Source organism: Mollisia scopiformis, assembly GCF_001500285.1.
Source record: "Mollisia scopiformis unplaced genomic scaffold LY89scaffold_24, whole genome shotgun sequence".
In the NCBI taxonomy this organism is placed as follows: domain Eukaryota; kingdom Fungi; phylum Ascomycota; class Leotiomycetes; order Helotiales; family Mollisiaceae; genus Mollisia; species Mollisia scopiformis.
Genome location: NW_017263604.1, coordinates 127,862 through 142,797, shown reverse-complemented (window position 1 = coordinate 142,797; position 14,936 = coordinate 127,862). Strand labels below are relative to the sequence as shown.

Sequence of the window (14,936 nt, the reverse complement as noted above, 5' to 3'; positions counted from 1 at the left end):
AAGAGTAAAGAGTAAAGAGTAAAGAGTAAAGAGTAAAGAGTAAAGAGTAAAGAGTAAAGAGTAAAGAGTAAAGAGTAAAGACGAAAAGGATAAGAAAGGGAATAGGTGTAGGTGTAGGTGCAGGTGCAAGAGCAACACAAGCTCAAAGCCACTGAGGTAAAGTCAGTTCACCGGTTAGGCGCAGATACCTTAGCGGAACACCCTGTTCCGAGAGAAGGCTGTGGAGTTTCCACACGCTGTAGTGATCCTGTGGAATGTCCACAGCATATGACTAGCCTGTGAGATCTCCACAGGCTGTGGATTTTTCACGGCCTGTGGGGAGCCTGTGGGAGCACTTAGTGTTGTTGCCTAGCTTATTTCTTAGATTCTAAGGCTTCTAGGCAGCGCGAGAATACTCCGGATGCTTTCGGATGCTTCTACGTTACTTCAAAGTTCAACAAATATTGTGAATAGCTTCAAAATCGCTCGATTTGGCTAAAATTTACCCGCGTGTAGTTGCCGCAGCATGATTAGGTGAAGTGTGGTGTGGTGTAGTGGACGATAGTGGACGGCCCCAGGGGCTATAGCTTGTGGGTCAGTACGAAAATAGTGTCATTATGTAAGCTCGCTTATGAGCTTGTGGACAGCCTGTGGAATCTCTGGAAATTCCACAGCTGTGGGCATTCCACACCCTGTAGAAAAGCTTTGTGAGTTTCAAGGCTGTGGACAGCCTTACCATTCAGCAGGTCGTGCCGCTATGGTACCTAGGTAACCGGCGGTGGGATGGAGGAGCCGGCTTCCGATGCACATCACGTGATGAGGACCGTGCACCGCGGCATGTACCGGCAGCAACAGTTCCAACGAAACATCCATCTTCAGGTGATCTTGATACATCCTATACCCATCTGCCACTGTTTTACTCGTCGCCATGAGCAGCTCTAGGTGTCACCCTCAACTTGGACCTCCCCGACCTCCCCGACCTCACCGATCTCAGCGGCCTTTGCAACAACAGCCTGCTGCCAAAGGTTCCCTGCGTAGTCTCCTTCTTCAACACTCCTCCAAGCGTCTGTATGTACATCCACTCAAATGGACCTCACTGCACTTGTCACTCCTCTGCTGTATTGTGATCAATGATCAACTCAATACCGACCACTGCTGCCTTAGTCAGGGTCCTTGGCGAAAAGATGCGCTCGAGTTGTGGCCAAGAATTCGACGTTCGATAACCAGTAGTCGTCGAAATGACCACTCCAGAACACTCATGACGTATTTGGGCATGAATGCACAGCGAGACTGCCAGATTTGTTCTGGGTATGTGTAAAACTTGTTCATTTCGTCGTGGGAATTCATGCTAAGGATATATACGCAGATCACTTGCTTTTCGCTATAATCAAAAACCAGTCTGCCATCTTCAACTTCCACTAATGGCATGGTACAACAAAACTTGCCTATGGGCATACATTGACAGCAACTGGATTAATGATCTACATGAGGAATACAAGCCGCGGCAAAATGTATTTTTGGAACGAGCGAAGCGCGCTGTGGATGAGAAAGATCTGCCTATTTCACCATTTTGCATGGCCGTCATACTTGCAATGGCACAGCAAGTAACTCCCGGGCAGCAGGTATGTCTGCCTCATACTTGGTCTTATCCATTCCATGGGCACAACGTTGACCTCCAGAAACAGGTAACACTCTTTCTGTTTGACCACGAACTACCGTCTGATTCCGATCAAATTATTTCAACGTTCTACGAATATACACTTCAAGCATCGCAGACATATCTATCCAAATTTGACCAATCATACGACGCATTCGAATCCGAATTGAATATTCACCGTCGGGTCATCCCTTTGAAGCGAAACATGCTTAAGGTTCTCTCCGACGCGGTTCAACGTGCTGCTACAGGACCCGGTGACCAAGCCGAGACGGCCGCTTCTACCGACCGTGAAGCTGCCATCACCAACTCTCCGTATCCCGTCGATTTGGCTAAGAGAAAACCATTGGATGAGTTAGATAGCAATATTCTAGTCAAACGGGTGAAAAGCAGCAATCACGAAGGGAAAGAATAGAGTGATATTGTGTAATATTAAATAGAAACACAAGATGTCAATATGAATCTGCTGCATCCCAGCCGGTTCTACAAGTTATGTGCCTGTTGTCCGTTTCTTCTTCATTAAGCGGGCTTTGGTCCTCGGGACATTTTGCCAACTGCAATAATTCGTCCATGTATGGGACAACCGCTCTACATATATTGCACCCCATTTTTGTAGACTTTGCTACCGCTGAATAGCTGCTGTGATCCTTTGTGACCCAAAAGCCATCCCCATTGACCAGAAAGCTGGTACATGGCTCACATTGCGTTCTGGACATGGTTACCAACAACGGACAAGGCTTTCTTTTTCTCAACGCAATGGTTCACGAAGTTGTTCAGCCGAATCTAAGAAAGAATAAATGTAATGTCGCCTTTAAGCCTTTCGGAAGACGTGGACAAGAGAACTCGAGAACAGTCGAATTTTTCTTCGCCTGTCTCTCACCGCATTGTGATTTTTTTCTCTTACTGTGCCATACTGCCACTTTCACACAGGCCCTTTAAGCGAGACAATGCTGTCGGAGCTGGATCTTGTATGTATAAAGGCCTAGCGAGGTGCGTCGTTCAAAGCCAATTCGAAAGTTCCCTCTCACTTAGTGAACTGACAGGGCGTTCAAGCTGAACTATTGGTTATGTAGATACAGCATGCTATATCGTTTTCTTTCTAAGAGCAAAGATCATTCGAAGGAAGCTTCAAGCTAAACTGACAGTTTTCAATTAATTGACGTCATGTATCACTCACATGCTAAGATTTACAAATGAGCTAAACCCCAACCTTGAAGCAAAGACATGAATGTAAATTTCAAGCCTCCCTGTTTTCATATAGAATCAATTATGCGAGCTGGTTTGTAAACAGACGTAGCGGACCTAACGTGCCGATCCGTATTCCGGCCAAGGGTGGCTTTTGATGTTGGCCGATCAGCGTTGCGGAGCAAAACGTCATGCAGCTTTCATGTGTTCTCTACAATTATGAAGGTCGTCTCTCATCAGATTTTCGTTTCAAATTCAAAGCGGTTCTTATAATTCAACATGACGGGCCTAGTGAAGAAGATTGAGATTAACTGTGATATGGGTGAGGGTTTCGGTCGGTGGAAGATGGCAAGTTACGAGCTGCCCCACGTTTGAACATCCATTGACTTCAAACTCAGGGCCCAGATGAAGAACTCATGAAATACATCGACGTAGCAAACATCGCCTGTGGCTTCCACGCCGGTGACCCAAGTTTGATGCTCAAGACCGTCCATCTAGGAAAAGCCAACAATGTGAAAATGGGCGCGCATCCCGGTCTCCAAGACTTATTCGGGTTCGGACGTCGACGAATCGAAGTCGATCCTGAAGATATGTATGCATCGATATTGTACCAAGTTGGAGCTTTGAAGGCATTTCTAGATGCTGAAGGTGTCCCGTTGAATCATATCAAGCCTCATGGAGAGCTGTTCTTTTATATGCAGCGCGATGCTGTGATTATGGATGCCGTTCTCCGGGCGGCTTCGCATTACATGGTCCCGGTGTATGCTTGTAAAAATGAGATGCAGAAGGAGATGTGTGCAAAGTATGGGTTGCCTTTTCAAGAGGAGCTTTATGTCGATATCGATTATAATCCTCAGGGAGGACTTGTGCCTGTTGCGAAGAGCAAGACGGCTACTCCGGATATGATATATGAGAGGGTTCTGAATTGTGCTTTGAAGGATGAGAGGGATCATAATGAGGGAGGGGTCTTGAAGATTGGTTTTCATGGTCAACCTTTCAGTATTTGTGTTCACTCAGATATGGCTACGGCTTTGGATAATGCAAAGATGGCGAGGAAAGCTGTGGATGAGGCAAACGCAAAGTTGTTTTCGAAGTAAATGAATTCATAATTCTACCTCAAGAAGTTCATTTCAGATAACAAAAGTTTGTTCAACCCAGGAGAATAACATGATAGTCTCCCACTCTTCACACTGATACGAACCCCCACCATTGAGGTGAACATAATCATGGAAGATCGGGCAAGTTCCTACCCAGCTTGGCCGGCAGATGTTGTAGTCTTGACGTAGCTGTGCCCCTCTAACAGTAATGCGGGGCTTATCGTCCTTATCTCGGATACCCCCCTATTTCTTCCACTATTGGCGATCACTTCACAGCTTCAGAAACTACCTTCTCAAAAACCGCAACACAGTGTTGCGTCACACATGCCACTACCTTTTCGTCTTAATGATTCAGCATGGAGTATAAATTCGAGAACATCCAAAAAGTCCTCGTCGCCAATCGAGGAGAAATTGCAGTGCGACTTATCCGAGCCTGCAAGAATGTGGGCATAAGTAGCGTCTCGATATATACACAATCTGATTCAACATCTTTACACGCTTCACTTGCAGACGAGAATATTCTTCTTTCAGGCGATAATGCAAATGCCTATCTAGACATGTCAGTTTAATTCCTCGCTGCCGAGGGATTCTTCTAATCAAACTGTAGTGATGAGATCTTGAAAATCTGTAAAGAGTACAATGTCGATGCCGTGATCCCAGGATATGGCTTCCTCAGCGAAGATGCAGCTTTTGCTCAGAAAGTCGGAGATGCTGGCATGGTGTTTGCGGGACCGAGTCCGGAATCTATGACGGAGATGGGACAAAAGCATCGAGCACGCGATCTAGCTATTTCTGCTAATGTTCCAATTGTTCCCGGAACAGGCTTACTGGAGTCTGAAAATGATGCTCTTGATGCGGCAAAGAAGTTGGGATTTCCAGTGAGTATGCAAATGAGAATAGGTGAATAAGGCATTGACGAGAATAGGTCATGCTTAAAGCCACAGGTGGGGGAGGAGGCTTGGGATTACAAGTTTGCCAAAACGAAGAAGAGCTCAGTCCTGCATTCAAGAAAGTCAAAAGTAGAGGGAATACGTTGTTTAACAACTCCGGAGTATTTCTAGAGAAGTACTACCCCGAGAGTCGGCACATCGAGGTTCAGATCTTTGGGAACGGGACAGATGTAGTACACTTTGGTGAACGAGAATGTAGCATTCAAAGACGACATCAGAAGGTACGATGCTCCTAATCCTTTCATAGGGAGGTTGTTCTGATGCTTCAGTAAGGTTATAGAAGAGTGTCCAAGTCCTTTCGTAGAGCAACGACCAGGTATGCGAAAACGACTTACAGATTGCGCAGTTGCGTATGCATTACAACTTCACTACAAGTCTGCTGGCACAATCGAGTTTCTCGTCGATGACAAGACAGGTGGTTTCTTCTTCTTGGAAATGAATACTCGATTACAAGTCGAGCACGGAATTACTGAACTTTGTTATGGCGTTGATTTAGTCGCTCTCATGCTCCAGCAAGCAGACTGTGAGAGGGCTGGAAAGACTGGCCTCTCGTCAGAGTATCTACACTCATTGCAGAAAGATGGACCAAATGGTGCAGCGATTGAGACGAGAGTGTATGCAGAGGTGCCGTTCAGGAACTATGCTCCGAGCCCGGGACTTCTTCAGCATGTTCAATGGCCTGAGGGAAACGGTATTCGGGTTGATACATGGGTGAAAACTGGGCAACGGATTGCTTCTTTTTATGGTATATATCAAGGTATGACGATTTTGGCTTTGCTAACTTTTCTTAGATCCTCTGATTGCCAAGGTGATGGTGCATGCTATTGATCGAAACGAAGCGTGCAAGAAGATGACGAGTGTATTGTCCGAAGCAAAGCTACAAGGTCCACCTACCAATTTGTACTTCTTGAGAGATGTGGTTGCTTCAAAATGTGAGTAAATGATTCTGTTAATTTTGACTAAGCTGTGTTACAACGTGTGAGGCGTCTGCTAACGCTCCAGGAAGCATTCCTAGAAGGCGACACACTAACCAACTTCCTCGATACCAAGTTCACCTACAAGCCTTGCGCGATAGATGTTCTCTCCCCAGGCTCCTTCACTACTATCCAGGACTTCCCAGCTCGTGCTACCAGTGGCCATGGTATTCCCAAAGGCGGTCCTATGGACAATATCTCATCTAGAAGTGAGTGGTCAATTAAATGAGGGAATGAAACTTAGCTCATCGAACCTAGTTGCAAACATCCTCGTCGGCAATGATCCTGGTACAGAGTCAATGGAAATCACAATTTCAGGCCCAGAATTGCTCTTCACTGCACCAGCTGTCTTCGCAGTCTCGGGTGCTCCAGTTACTGTGACCATTGATGGCGAAGAAAAGCCGATGTGGTCAAGGATCGTCATCAGTGCAGCGCAGAAACTAAAGATTGGAAAGGTTGAGAATGGAGGATGTCGATGTTATCTTGCTGTTAAAGGCGGATTTCCTGAAATGTATGATCACTGTAGTTCTGATCAGCCTCATACTGATTCTCCATAGCCCATCATATCTTGGATCGAAAGCTGGTACCCCAAGCTTAGCATTTGGTGGAACACAAGTAAGCATATCCATTCCACTAGCTCGAATATCGCAAATGTAACCTTACCTACACAGGGCCGACAACTCCAAATGGGCGACTGGATCGAACTCGACCCCAAAACCAAAGAATGGTCAAAATCAGCAAAACCATACACCCTCCCCAAACCCTGCATCCCAGACTACGATATCAAAGAAATATACTGCATGCACGGCCCTCACGACTCCGACGACTTCATGACGCCCAAAGACCGCCAAATGCTCTACAGCACCGCCTGGAAAATTGGCCACAACTCAAATCGCACCGGCATCCGCCTCGTTGGTCCCGTGCCCGAATGGAGCCGCAAAGACGGCGGCGAAGGAGGTTCTCATCCTTCGAATGTTTTCGATTACGGGTATCCGAGTCCGGGAGGTATTAATTGGGGAGGTGACTCTGCGGCCATTTTTTCGATGGATAGTCCGGATTTGGGAGGGTTGTTATGTTCTAGTACGATTATTTCGGCGGATTTGTGGAGGTTGGGACAAGTGAAGCCGGGTGGGCATCTTAAGTTGACGCCTACGACTTTTGAGCATGCTATTGAGCTTAAGGAGAAGATTGAGAAGTTCGTTGGAGATATTCAGGCTCTTGTTGAGGGGACGTCGATTCATGTTCCGGTGTTGGAGCTTTCTTTGCCTGCTTCTGGATTACCGGAAGGTACCTCGAATGCTGTGCTGAAAGAAGTTCCTGCCAACGAGCATCGGTTCAGGGTCGTGTATCGACAGGTACGCCAATATCTGTTTCTGCACTTGCTTCATGCTAACTCATCCCAGGGCGGTGACTGCTTTCTGCTTGTAGAAATAGGACAACAAACTTGCGATGTCAGAGTAACCAGTCGAATTCGACTTCTCGTCCAAAAACTAGAAGCCTTAAACTTAGGCTTGGTCATGAACCCCAATATTGGATGTAAGCACTTCTTCACCCATATCATTGACCTCAACTGACTTCAGCAGCGGTAATGATCCAATTCAACGCCAACACCATCACACAAAGTGCGCTCCTAGCCAAAATAACAGAAGCAGAATCCTCCATCGAATACACAACCTCGATCGAAATCCCCTGTCGAGAAATCCACCTCCCAGTCGTCTTCGACCACCCTGATATCCGCGCCTCCGAGCAGCGATACATGGAAACCAACCGTCCAACAGCCGCCTACCTCCCCGACAACGTCGAGTACCTCCGAACCAACAACGGCTTCTCCACCCGTCGAGAAGTCTTCCAGACATTGCTCGAATCACCCTACCTAATAGTAGCAGTGGGCTTCCTAGTCGGGACTCCAATTCTATTCCCCTTGAACCCCATGAGCGGTATCGTAGCTCAGAAATACAACCCAACTCGAGTCTCCACCCCCGGAGGCACCATCGGCATGGGTGGTTCCCTGTTCGCTATCTACCCGCTCGAAGCTCCCGGCGGGTACATGCTGTTTGCGCGGACCATGGAATGCTGGGACACGTTCGGCACCGGAGCCAGCTTCTCGCCTTCTCGTCCCTGGCTCTTTGAACCCTTCGACATAGTGCGCTACCACGAAGTCAGTGTCTCGGAATACGACCAACTGATGCTGGACTATCGCCGCGGAGAATATAAATTCGACATCCGAGACGGAGTCTTCGATCTCCATTCCGTACATGAACGGTTCGAGGAATCGCGCACAGATCCAAAAGTCATCTCGTTCAGAGAAGGACAAAAGAAAGGTGTAGCACACAACCTTGCACTGGAGAAGAAACTGTACGGGGAATGGGTTACGGAGCAAGAAGCGGAGAAAGCTAGGGAAGTTGAACGAGTTAAAGAGATGATGGAGTCGGAGCCGTCGATTACGATTGATAGCCCGATCGATGCGAATGTGTGGAAGGTGTTGGTGGAGCCGGGAGAGGTGTTGAGAGAGGGGCAGGTGGTGGCGATATTGGAGGCGATGAAGATGGAGATTAATGTTTTGTGTACGGAGGAGGCGGTTGGGGCGAAAGTCGAGGCTATTGCGAGCAAGCCGGGGACGGTGGTGAGTCCTGGGGCGTGGATTGTTGTTGCCAAGGTGCATTGAAGTGGAATTGTTGGATATAGGCACCGCGTGAGCAAGGTTTGGAGTCTAATGTTTCCAGAAGTCGAGGTTTGTAGAGATTATTCTAGAAAGCAAAGCAGACTGCAATGGCTAGGTTTCATGCCCCGTGTCTTGAACTTTATGCTCACACACAAGGAGTGGAGTGTTCAAGCTAAGTAATTTTGTGAGCCTCGGTGTTCGAAGCGTCAGGGCAAGTCGGCCTCACTCTAAATAAGCTGCTGTCTCATTTCATGTTCTCCATATCAAAAGACTCTTTTGCTGTTTGAATCGTTGCAAGTAAACAGGCCTTCATTGTGATGCTCTGGAAACCTATTATGACAAATATTATCAAATTTTGAACGCTGCCGATCATGAAAACGACACAAATGGCTTGTAACCAGGCATAGAAACATGCTGCAGGGTAGTATAGCAGGACTACTGCGGCAACAAGTAGCAAAAAACGAGACGAGGCAAGAAGAGAAGACGCAGTTGCAAATAGTTGGAAACAAAACCAACAAATTATCCATATTTAAAACCCTCCTCCGGAGTTCCCGAAAATTTGAAAATTTCTTGCCTGTAAAGATCCTTGTGATTGCTTTATTACGCTCTAATCCAAATCGTAAATTGAATCGCGCTTGTCTCGCCCCCTTTACACTCGCTTCAAACACACGTCGCAACTCGACCCTTCACTATCTAAGCAACTCCCGATCCACCCCAGGCCGACAAAGCACCCCACGAGCAATGCGAACCAATCTCTTATAAAGTGGGAGATTGCAGCAAGCTCATCAAACACCGAAAAAATCCGTCACCGTTGCAGGCTTCAAAATCTCGAGCATTTCTGGCCACGAAGCCCAAGCAAGAGACGAGACCTTGCGTTCGCTATTCCTGTCTAGGTATCTTACTCTAAAAAACAAATAACAATAATTCGCTGGGTATTTAACCGACTGCTTTCCCTTTCCCTTTGTCTTCTATTTGTGGTACGCCTTCCGCCTTGTATAGATCGTTTGCCTCGATATATTCGACGACTGCTGAGGGGACCAGGTACCTGATGCTCAGTTCCCTTCGTAGGAAGAGTCTGATCTTGGTCGAGCTGACGTCGTTTTGTATGATTTGTTTGATCACCTGGGGAGTGTTAGTGAATTATCATTGTAGAATCTTCGTTGCGTGAGTAGCAGGAAATGGGTGCTAGGTTGCTCATCAAAACTAGAGATGTGTTATAGGAATATGCTTACGTAGATATTATTTCTATAAGCCTCAAGACTTGAGAGCGCATCGTCGATATCGGTCCCTTGTCGTTCCACGATGAAAGCGCCGTAGACTTTAAGAATGTGATCCAAATCGTCAATGCTCCATACACCTTATAGCCAATTAGCATAGTCTCAGAACGGATAGACGTCACTTACCTGGTGTAGACATAGTTTGGACAACTAAGTAAAACAGAAGAATTAGTACAATTTCGATTACAAAGCACAGGAGATAACTTACGGTCTGCTCCAGCTAAGAGTACAATCCGTATAGGTACTCTGGTCCCATCTGGCTTTTCTGCTCCCCCGAGGACCTCATTAATCTCATGGTTGACTATCGAATTAGCCTCTGCTTTCGAAAGAGTTATATGAGCCGAAGAGCTCAACCCATAAAAACTTCGGCTCTGGAGACAGTATAAAATACCAAGGCTGGATTATACATACAGTGATCTAGCACCAGAGCCGTAGGTATGTATGAACTATTCTTGGCTTCCCAGTGATCAACCATTATAAACTCCGATGATTCTACAGCCAATTCACACATCCGGAGTCTGTGTGTCGCCGCGGCAAGGCCAGCCTTCTTGTATGCATCTCCGACCTGTAGAAGTCATCGAAGTCAGTATGACTTGTCAAGAATGGTTCGAGTGGAGGGAGGCTTTGCGGGGAGCAAGGGTGAAGGTTGAGAGGTGGGTACGCACAGGTGAGAGATATCCACCCATAATTTCGAATTCGGTATTGAATCTAGCCTGTAGAAGAGCATGGTATTAGCATCATATTCTTGGCAGAAGGTGGAAAGTATGATAATTGCCAACTCAATATCGGGGGTATACTGCAATAGCAGATTGGGCTCCAAACAACGAAATGGAGGGGAGATATTACGCACATAGTCTGACGCCATTTCGAACATCCTCAAATGAAGATAAGTTATTGGAGAGAAAGATCCGCAAGCCACCAGCACAAGAGGCGTTTTCTCAGGATAGCGTTGTCGCAAAGTAAGGCGATGCGAAGGGAAAGCATTCTCGGAGGACGGCGGAGCAGCGGCTTGAGCTGAAATGTCGGAAGCCATTCTGGAAATATCGTGCGACTTTGCTGGGAATCGTTTCTTTCGAGAGTCTGCGATAGAGATCGGGAGGTGGGGAGCGGGGTGACGAATCTATAGCCTTGGAATCGCTTTGTCGTATCAGATGCGGTGGACTCAGGCTAAGGGAATGGGCCCTTACAAAGAATAATGTAAGAATAATGAGACAAGCGACTGTAAAGATGAGTTGTTGAATGGTTAAGGATATGGCATGGAGTTGTGAATTGAAGTTGCTCACTGCAGTAGTGGGAGTTACTCGTATCTTTGAGAAGAACAAGGTGGAGTAGCGTGCCGCGGCGCTATCCGTTCCAGCGAGATCTCGGCGAGGCGGATGCGGAAAATCATTACGCGTTCTTGGCTTTTATTTCACAATTTCAAGATAGAGGATTGCTATGATTCTCTTGCCTAGGAACATAATCAATCATTCTCTATTATTTGGTATAGACAATCCGCTTGAACCATGTAATTATGTGTTGTAGTGTAATGCTCAATTTACATTCCAGCTATCTATACAATTGATCGTCACCACGAGTCATCACCTCGTCACTCCTCTTTCAGCAGGAGCCCTGTCATCCCTTTTCTCCTTCGTACCGGCACTAGGAGCCCCAGCCAACCAGGCTGCAGGATCGAAGCTTTGTAGAGGATTTGCTTGAGCGCCGCCGGAAAGAGGAGATGATTTCTGTCGTTCTTCAAATTCTGCCTTCATCTCAGGATCCACTGTAGATTTTGTCAGTATTGTAGAAATTTAGCAATGGGGAACATACTGTTATCCATAATATACGGCATGCCGAATACAAGAATCATACTAAATCCTGCAATCAAGATCATCGGGTTCTGGAGCAGTGACAATGGGGAGACTGTAATTCGTTAGTGAGTGCTCATCAGAATCTGGCAACAGACAGGAGACTCACATCCAGCCCTTTCAATATAATAATCCTTCACAACCCTCGCAGGAACCTCGAATCCCCAAACCCCAACCTTTCCCTCAACCTCTTTCACAACAACAGCTTCTCCTTTGTTCCCCCACTCGTTACCTCGGAACGTTCCCCAAGCCATCACTTCCGCAATGTCATCCACTCCAGATCCATCGCTCTTCAATTTCAGCCCTTCGTGAACATCGACTCGTAGAGGTGCGAAGAAGTGGGTATGGCAGTGGACATCGAGAAGATAGCTGCCTGACGATACATTTCGGAACTCGAAGGCGTTGGATACGGTGAGAGGAGCGGAGTAGTGGTGCGAAAGTGTGATGAGTGTTGCATGTGTAGAGGGCGGAAGAGTGGATGGCTGTTGGAGTAGTGGCGTGGAGGGCACTGAGATACGGAGATGCGTCGCGAGAGCCGCTGGGAGAAGAAGCAAGGCGGAGAGTGGTGAGAGATGCATTGTTGCTGGTGAAATCGGGATGTGGAAAGAGATGGAGCTGTGAGCTTCGTAATTGAGATGTGGTAACGATTTTGCCGAGATTTAACCGGCTGGCAGCCAGAGTGAACTTTGATGCAGATTGACGGTCTTCTCTTCACAACGTTCGATGATATATCAAAGCATACTTCACGGCCTTGGCTTCATTCTTAAATCACATTGGTCATAATTAGTATCCTTTGCAACCAGTGTCAATGCCTGCAACTTCAAGGCGTGGATGGCAAGTGTCAAGCATGCATTTTGCATGATAGAATTCTGCACCGAGAAACTCTGTTTAATTGCTGTTGTTTTTTCTTCATATTGTAAATGAAACCTATTTTCACCTCTTGTTATCAGTTGCTGAAGTCCAGGCCTGAACAACTTGTTGCCTTTGTGGCTGTCATATCTGTCCAAGAAGGATCGACATTCTAGCTACCTTGAAGTTGAATCTGGAATTGGAACAATGAGCTGTGCTAAATGTCCTCACTCAGCTTGAACATCCAGAAATGGCTGCAGTGTGCCTAGTCGAAATTCGATAATAGAACAGGCATACATTATTAGACAGAGAAGTTCATCAATCTTCAATCTCCCCGGAATCCCATAAACACACAGACTGTCTTACTCCTTTCTTCGTCTCCTCAATAGTTCTTCTGCATCTCCCTCTTCACCTCCGGAAAGTTCGGCACAATCGGGTGCACACCTCCATCCTGTCCTGCAATCGGTGGGGCAACGTACTCTTCCCTACCCGCCTTATGAACTCGTCCATTAATCACAATAACGTTCAACCTATCATGATCCTGCAAACACCCAATATCCTCCAACGGGTCACCATCCACCAATATAGAATCTGCAAAAAATCCCTCTTTGATTTTTCCCAACTCATTTTCTCGCATAAAGAGTTTTGCTACACCCGCTGTTGCTGCAATGATGGCTTCCATGGGCGTGAAGCCTAGCAGATTGACGAAATGGGAGAGATCACGAGCATATGTTCCGTGAGGTGTCCATGCGAAGCCATAGTCACCTCCGGGAAGAACCGTGATTCCGCGGCGGTGCATCTCACGGAGACCACGGATGGAGGCATCGTATTCTTTTTGGTAACCTACTTGTTGAGCTTTCTCGTTTGGGTAACCGAACGCTGCTGCGTCGTGGACTATTGTTTCTTAGCACACCTTAGAGGCCAGAGAGACGAGGAAGGTTTACGAGTAGCAATGAGCCAATTAATCCCTGGTGCTACAACGTGTTTGTCTTTTTGCTTCTCTAGCATGTCCATTCCTTCTTCATCGATGTATGATGCATGGTAGATCACATCTACACCGTGTCGGACGCACATCTTTACAGAGTCGCGAGCTCGGGCGTGAGCACAAAGTCTTTTGCCAAGTCCATGGGCTTCGTCTACACAGGCTGCCGTCTCCTCATCAGAGAAATAGCAATCTTGTGCCGAGCGAATTTCTGTGATCTTCACAGACAATTATTAGTTTGAATTTTGGAAAGAAAAGGGAACATACTTCTTCGCCGCTCATACTCAGCTTGATCTGATCAACGCCAATATCAACATGATGTCGGATCACTTCTCTCATCTCATCTGGTCCATCAGCATAAGCGGTGATTCCCGGAACAAGATCACCATCCCGTCGTGCAATCTCCTTCCCATTAGCAAGATACCTCGGACCTGGGATATCTCCCGCGTTAATAGCATCTCGAATCACAATATCCAATCTATCCTTCGCTGATGCTGCTCCAAAACACCTTATTTCATCACCATCAGCCTTCTCTTTTGCTTACAGTAATAGACACTTACATAGTATACCCCGAGTCGAGATAACACTGAGCGCTTCGTGCTGTAAGCAAAGTATGCTCCTCAACCCCCAACTCCCCAAGCCGATTCAAATCCCCACCATTCCACGTAAAATGCGTATGCGCATCTCCCAACCCACTCATCAACGTCCTCCCTCTCCCATGAAAGACTCTGACCTTCGGATCACGTTTCAGTTCTTCAACATTCAGCACCGTACCAACTCTGGTGATCCGCTCTCTTTCGATGAGTACATCGCCTCGATACGGATCACGGCCGCTCGAGTCGAGGATGTTGACGTCTAGGAAGAGGATCCGGGAATCAGGATGAGTGCCTAGGATGTTGTAGTTCTTGGGTTGGAGAGATGCGGAGAATTCGATGGCGTCGATGTTTTTGATGTTTCGGGGTGGACCGTGATATGGTTCGTTGTTTGCTTGAGTAAAGCTGGGGAGGGGCTCATCGGTCCTGGATGGTGCCATGGTCGAGAGGTGTTGATTTGACGACTGTTACGAGGTAAGAGAACACTTTTGGAGCCTCTGGCGAATATATATCTATTTATGTGCTTAGATGGGTGATCGGACTAGGCGTGGATTCGAGTTATCGTTCGTCCTTCAAATGAGTAGGTATGTCTGGATGGTTGATTAGTACAAGCCAAGACAACAATGGAGACCAAAACCCCGCCCTCAGGAATACGAATTATGAGCACATCATACGCGCTGTATGATGATACAATATTAAAATCACTATGATCTCGTGGGCAAGACGAGTAGTTTCTTCGTAATGGTTCGTATTGTTGTGGTTGTTTGCTGAGATTCTAAAATGCGGGGTACGTGGTTCTTGGGTGTAACCCTCCTTTGCCTAAAGTTGTCACTTCGTCTTGTCCTGCACGTAAGACGTGCATTCGTGCCTATCAATTTCTTCTTCAG

At 46.8% G+C, this 14,936-nt stretch overlaps 6 protein-coding genes across 6 annotated transcripts; 3 read left to right on the top strand and 3 right to left on the bottom strand.

Moving 5' to 3' along the window:
* Nucleotides 1-862: 862 nt before the first annotated feature.
* LY89DRAFT_722911 (uncharacterized protein) lies at nucleotides 863-2,130 on the top strand. The gene is made up of 3 exons (XM_018218769.1): nucleotides 863-1,287; nucleotides 1,346-1,601; nucleotides 1,665-2,130. Exons 1-3 carry the CDS (start codon nucleotides 908-910, stop codon nucleotides 2,046-2,048), a joined length of 1,020 nt encoding a protein of 339 aa, XP_018065397.1. The 5' UTR covers nucleotides 863-907; the 3' UTR covers nucleotides 2,049-2,130.
* Nucleotides 2,131-2,890: 760 nt separating this feature from the next.
* LY89DRAFT_625421 (LamB/YcsF) lies at nucleotides 2,891-3,977 on the top strand. The gene is made up of 2 exons (XM_018211075.1): nucleotides 2,891-3,166; nucleotides 3,217-3,977. The coding sequence occupies exons 1-2, from the start codon at nucleotides 3,098-3,100 to the stop codon at nucleotides 3,913-3,915; spliced, it is 768 nt and encodes a 255-aa protein (XP_018065396.1). The 5' UTR covers nucleotides 2,891-3,097; the 3' UTR covers nucleotides 3,916-3,977.
* A 230-nt stretch (nucleotides 3,978-4,207) lies between these two features.
* LY89DRAFT_625418 (uncharacterized protein) lies at nucleotides 4,208-8,618 on the top strand. The gene is made up of 11 exons (XM_018211074.1): nucleotides 4,208-4,474; nucleotides 4,523-4,793; nucleotides 4,841-5,086; nucleotides 5,139-5,610; nucleotides 5,657-5,797; nucleotides 5,872-6,048; nucleotides 6,098-6,350; nucleotides 6,397-6,454; nucleotides 6,511-7,194; nucleotides 7,243-7,375; nucleotides 7,423-8,618. The coding sequence occupies exons 1-11, from the start codon at nucleotides 4,272-4,274 to the stop codon at nucleotides 8,502-8,504; spliced, it is 3,720 nt and encodes a 1,239-aa protein (XP_018065395.1). The 5' UTR covers nucleotides 4,208-4,271; the 3' UTR covers nucleotides 8,505-8,618.
* A 418-nt stretch (nucleotides 8,619-9,036) lies between these two features.
* Nucleotides 9,037-11,080, bottom strand: LY89DRAFT_786695 (Nucleotidylyl transferase). The gene is made up of 7 exons (XM_018223011.1): nucleotides 10,629-11,080; nucleotides 10,444-10,491; nucleotides 10,190-10,343; nucleotides 9,987-10,079; nucleotides 9,905-9,928; nucleotides 9,734-9,858; nucleotides 9,037-9,623 (listed from the first exon to the last, which is right to left on the bottom strand). Exons 1-7 carry the CDS (start codon nucleotides 10,809-10,811, stop codon nucleotides 9,438-9,440), a joined length of 813 nt encoding a protein of 270 aa, XP_018065394.1. The 5' UTR covers nucleotides 10,812-11,080; the 3' UTR covers nucleotides 9,037-9,437.
* A 158-nt stretch (nucleotides 11,081-11,238) lies between these two features.
* LY89DRAFT_710240 (uncharacterized protein) lies at nucleotides 11,239-12,223 on the bottom strand. The gene is made up of 3 exons (XM_018217813.1): nucleotides 11,735-12,223; nucleotides 11,588-11,680; nucleotides 11,239-11,540 (listed from the first exon to the last, which is right to left on the bottom strand). Exons 1-3 carry the CDS (start codon nucleotides 12,201-12,203, stop codon nucleotides 11,359-11,361), a joined length of 744 nt encoding a protein of 247 aa, XP_018065393.1. The 5' UTR covers nucleotides 12,204-12,223; the 3' UTR covers nucleotides 11,239-11,358.
* A 403-nt stretch (nucleotides 12,224-12,626) lies between these two features.
* On the bottom strand, nucleotides 12,627-14,801 carry LY89DRAFT_786693 (isoaspartyl dipeptidase-like protein). The gene is made up of 4 exons (XM_018223010.1): nucleotides 14,017-14,801; nucleotides 13,724-13,964; nucleotides 13,419-13,674; nucleotides 12,627-13,368 (listed from the first exon to the last, which is right to left on the bottom strand). Exons 1-4 carry the CDS (start codon nucleotides 14,487-14,489, stop codon nucleotides 12,857-12,859), a joined length of 1,482 nt encoding a protein of 493 aa, XP_018065392.1. The 5' UTR covers nucleotides 14,490-14,801; the 3' UTR covers nucleotides 12,627-12,856.
* Nucleotides 14,802-14,936: the final 135 nt, after the last annotated feature.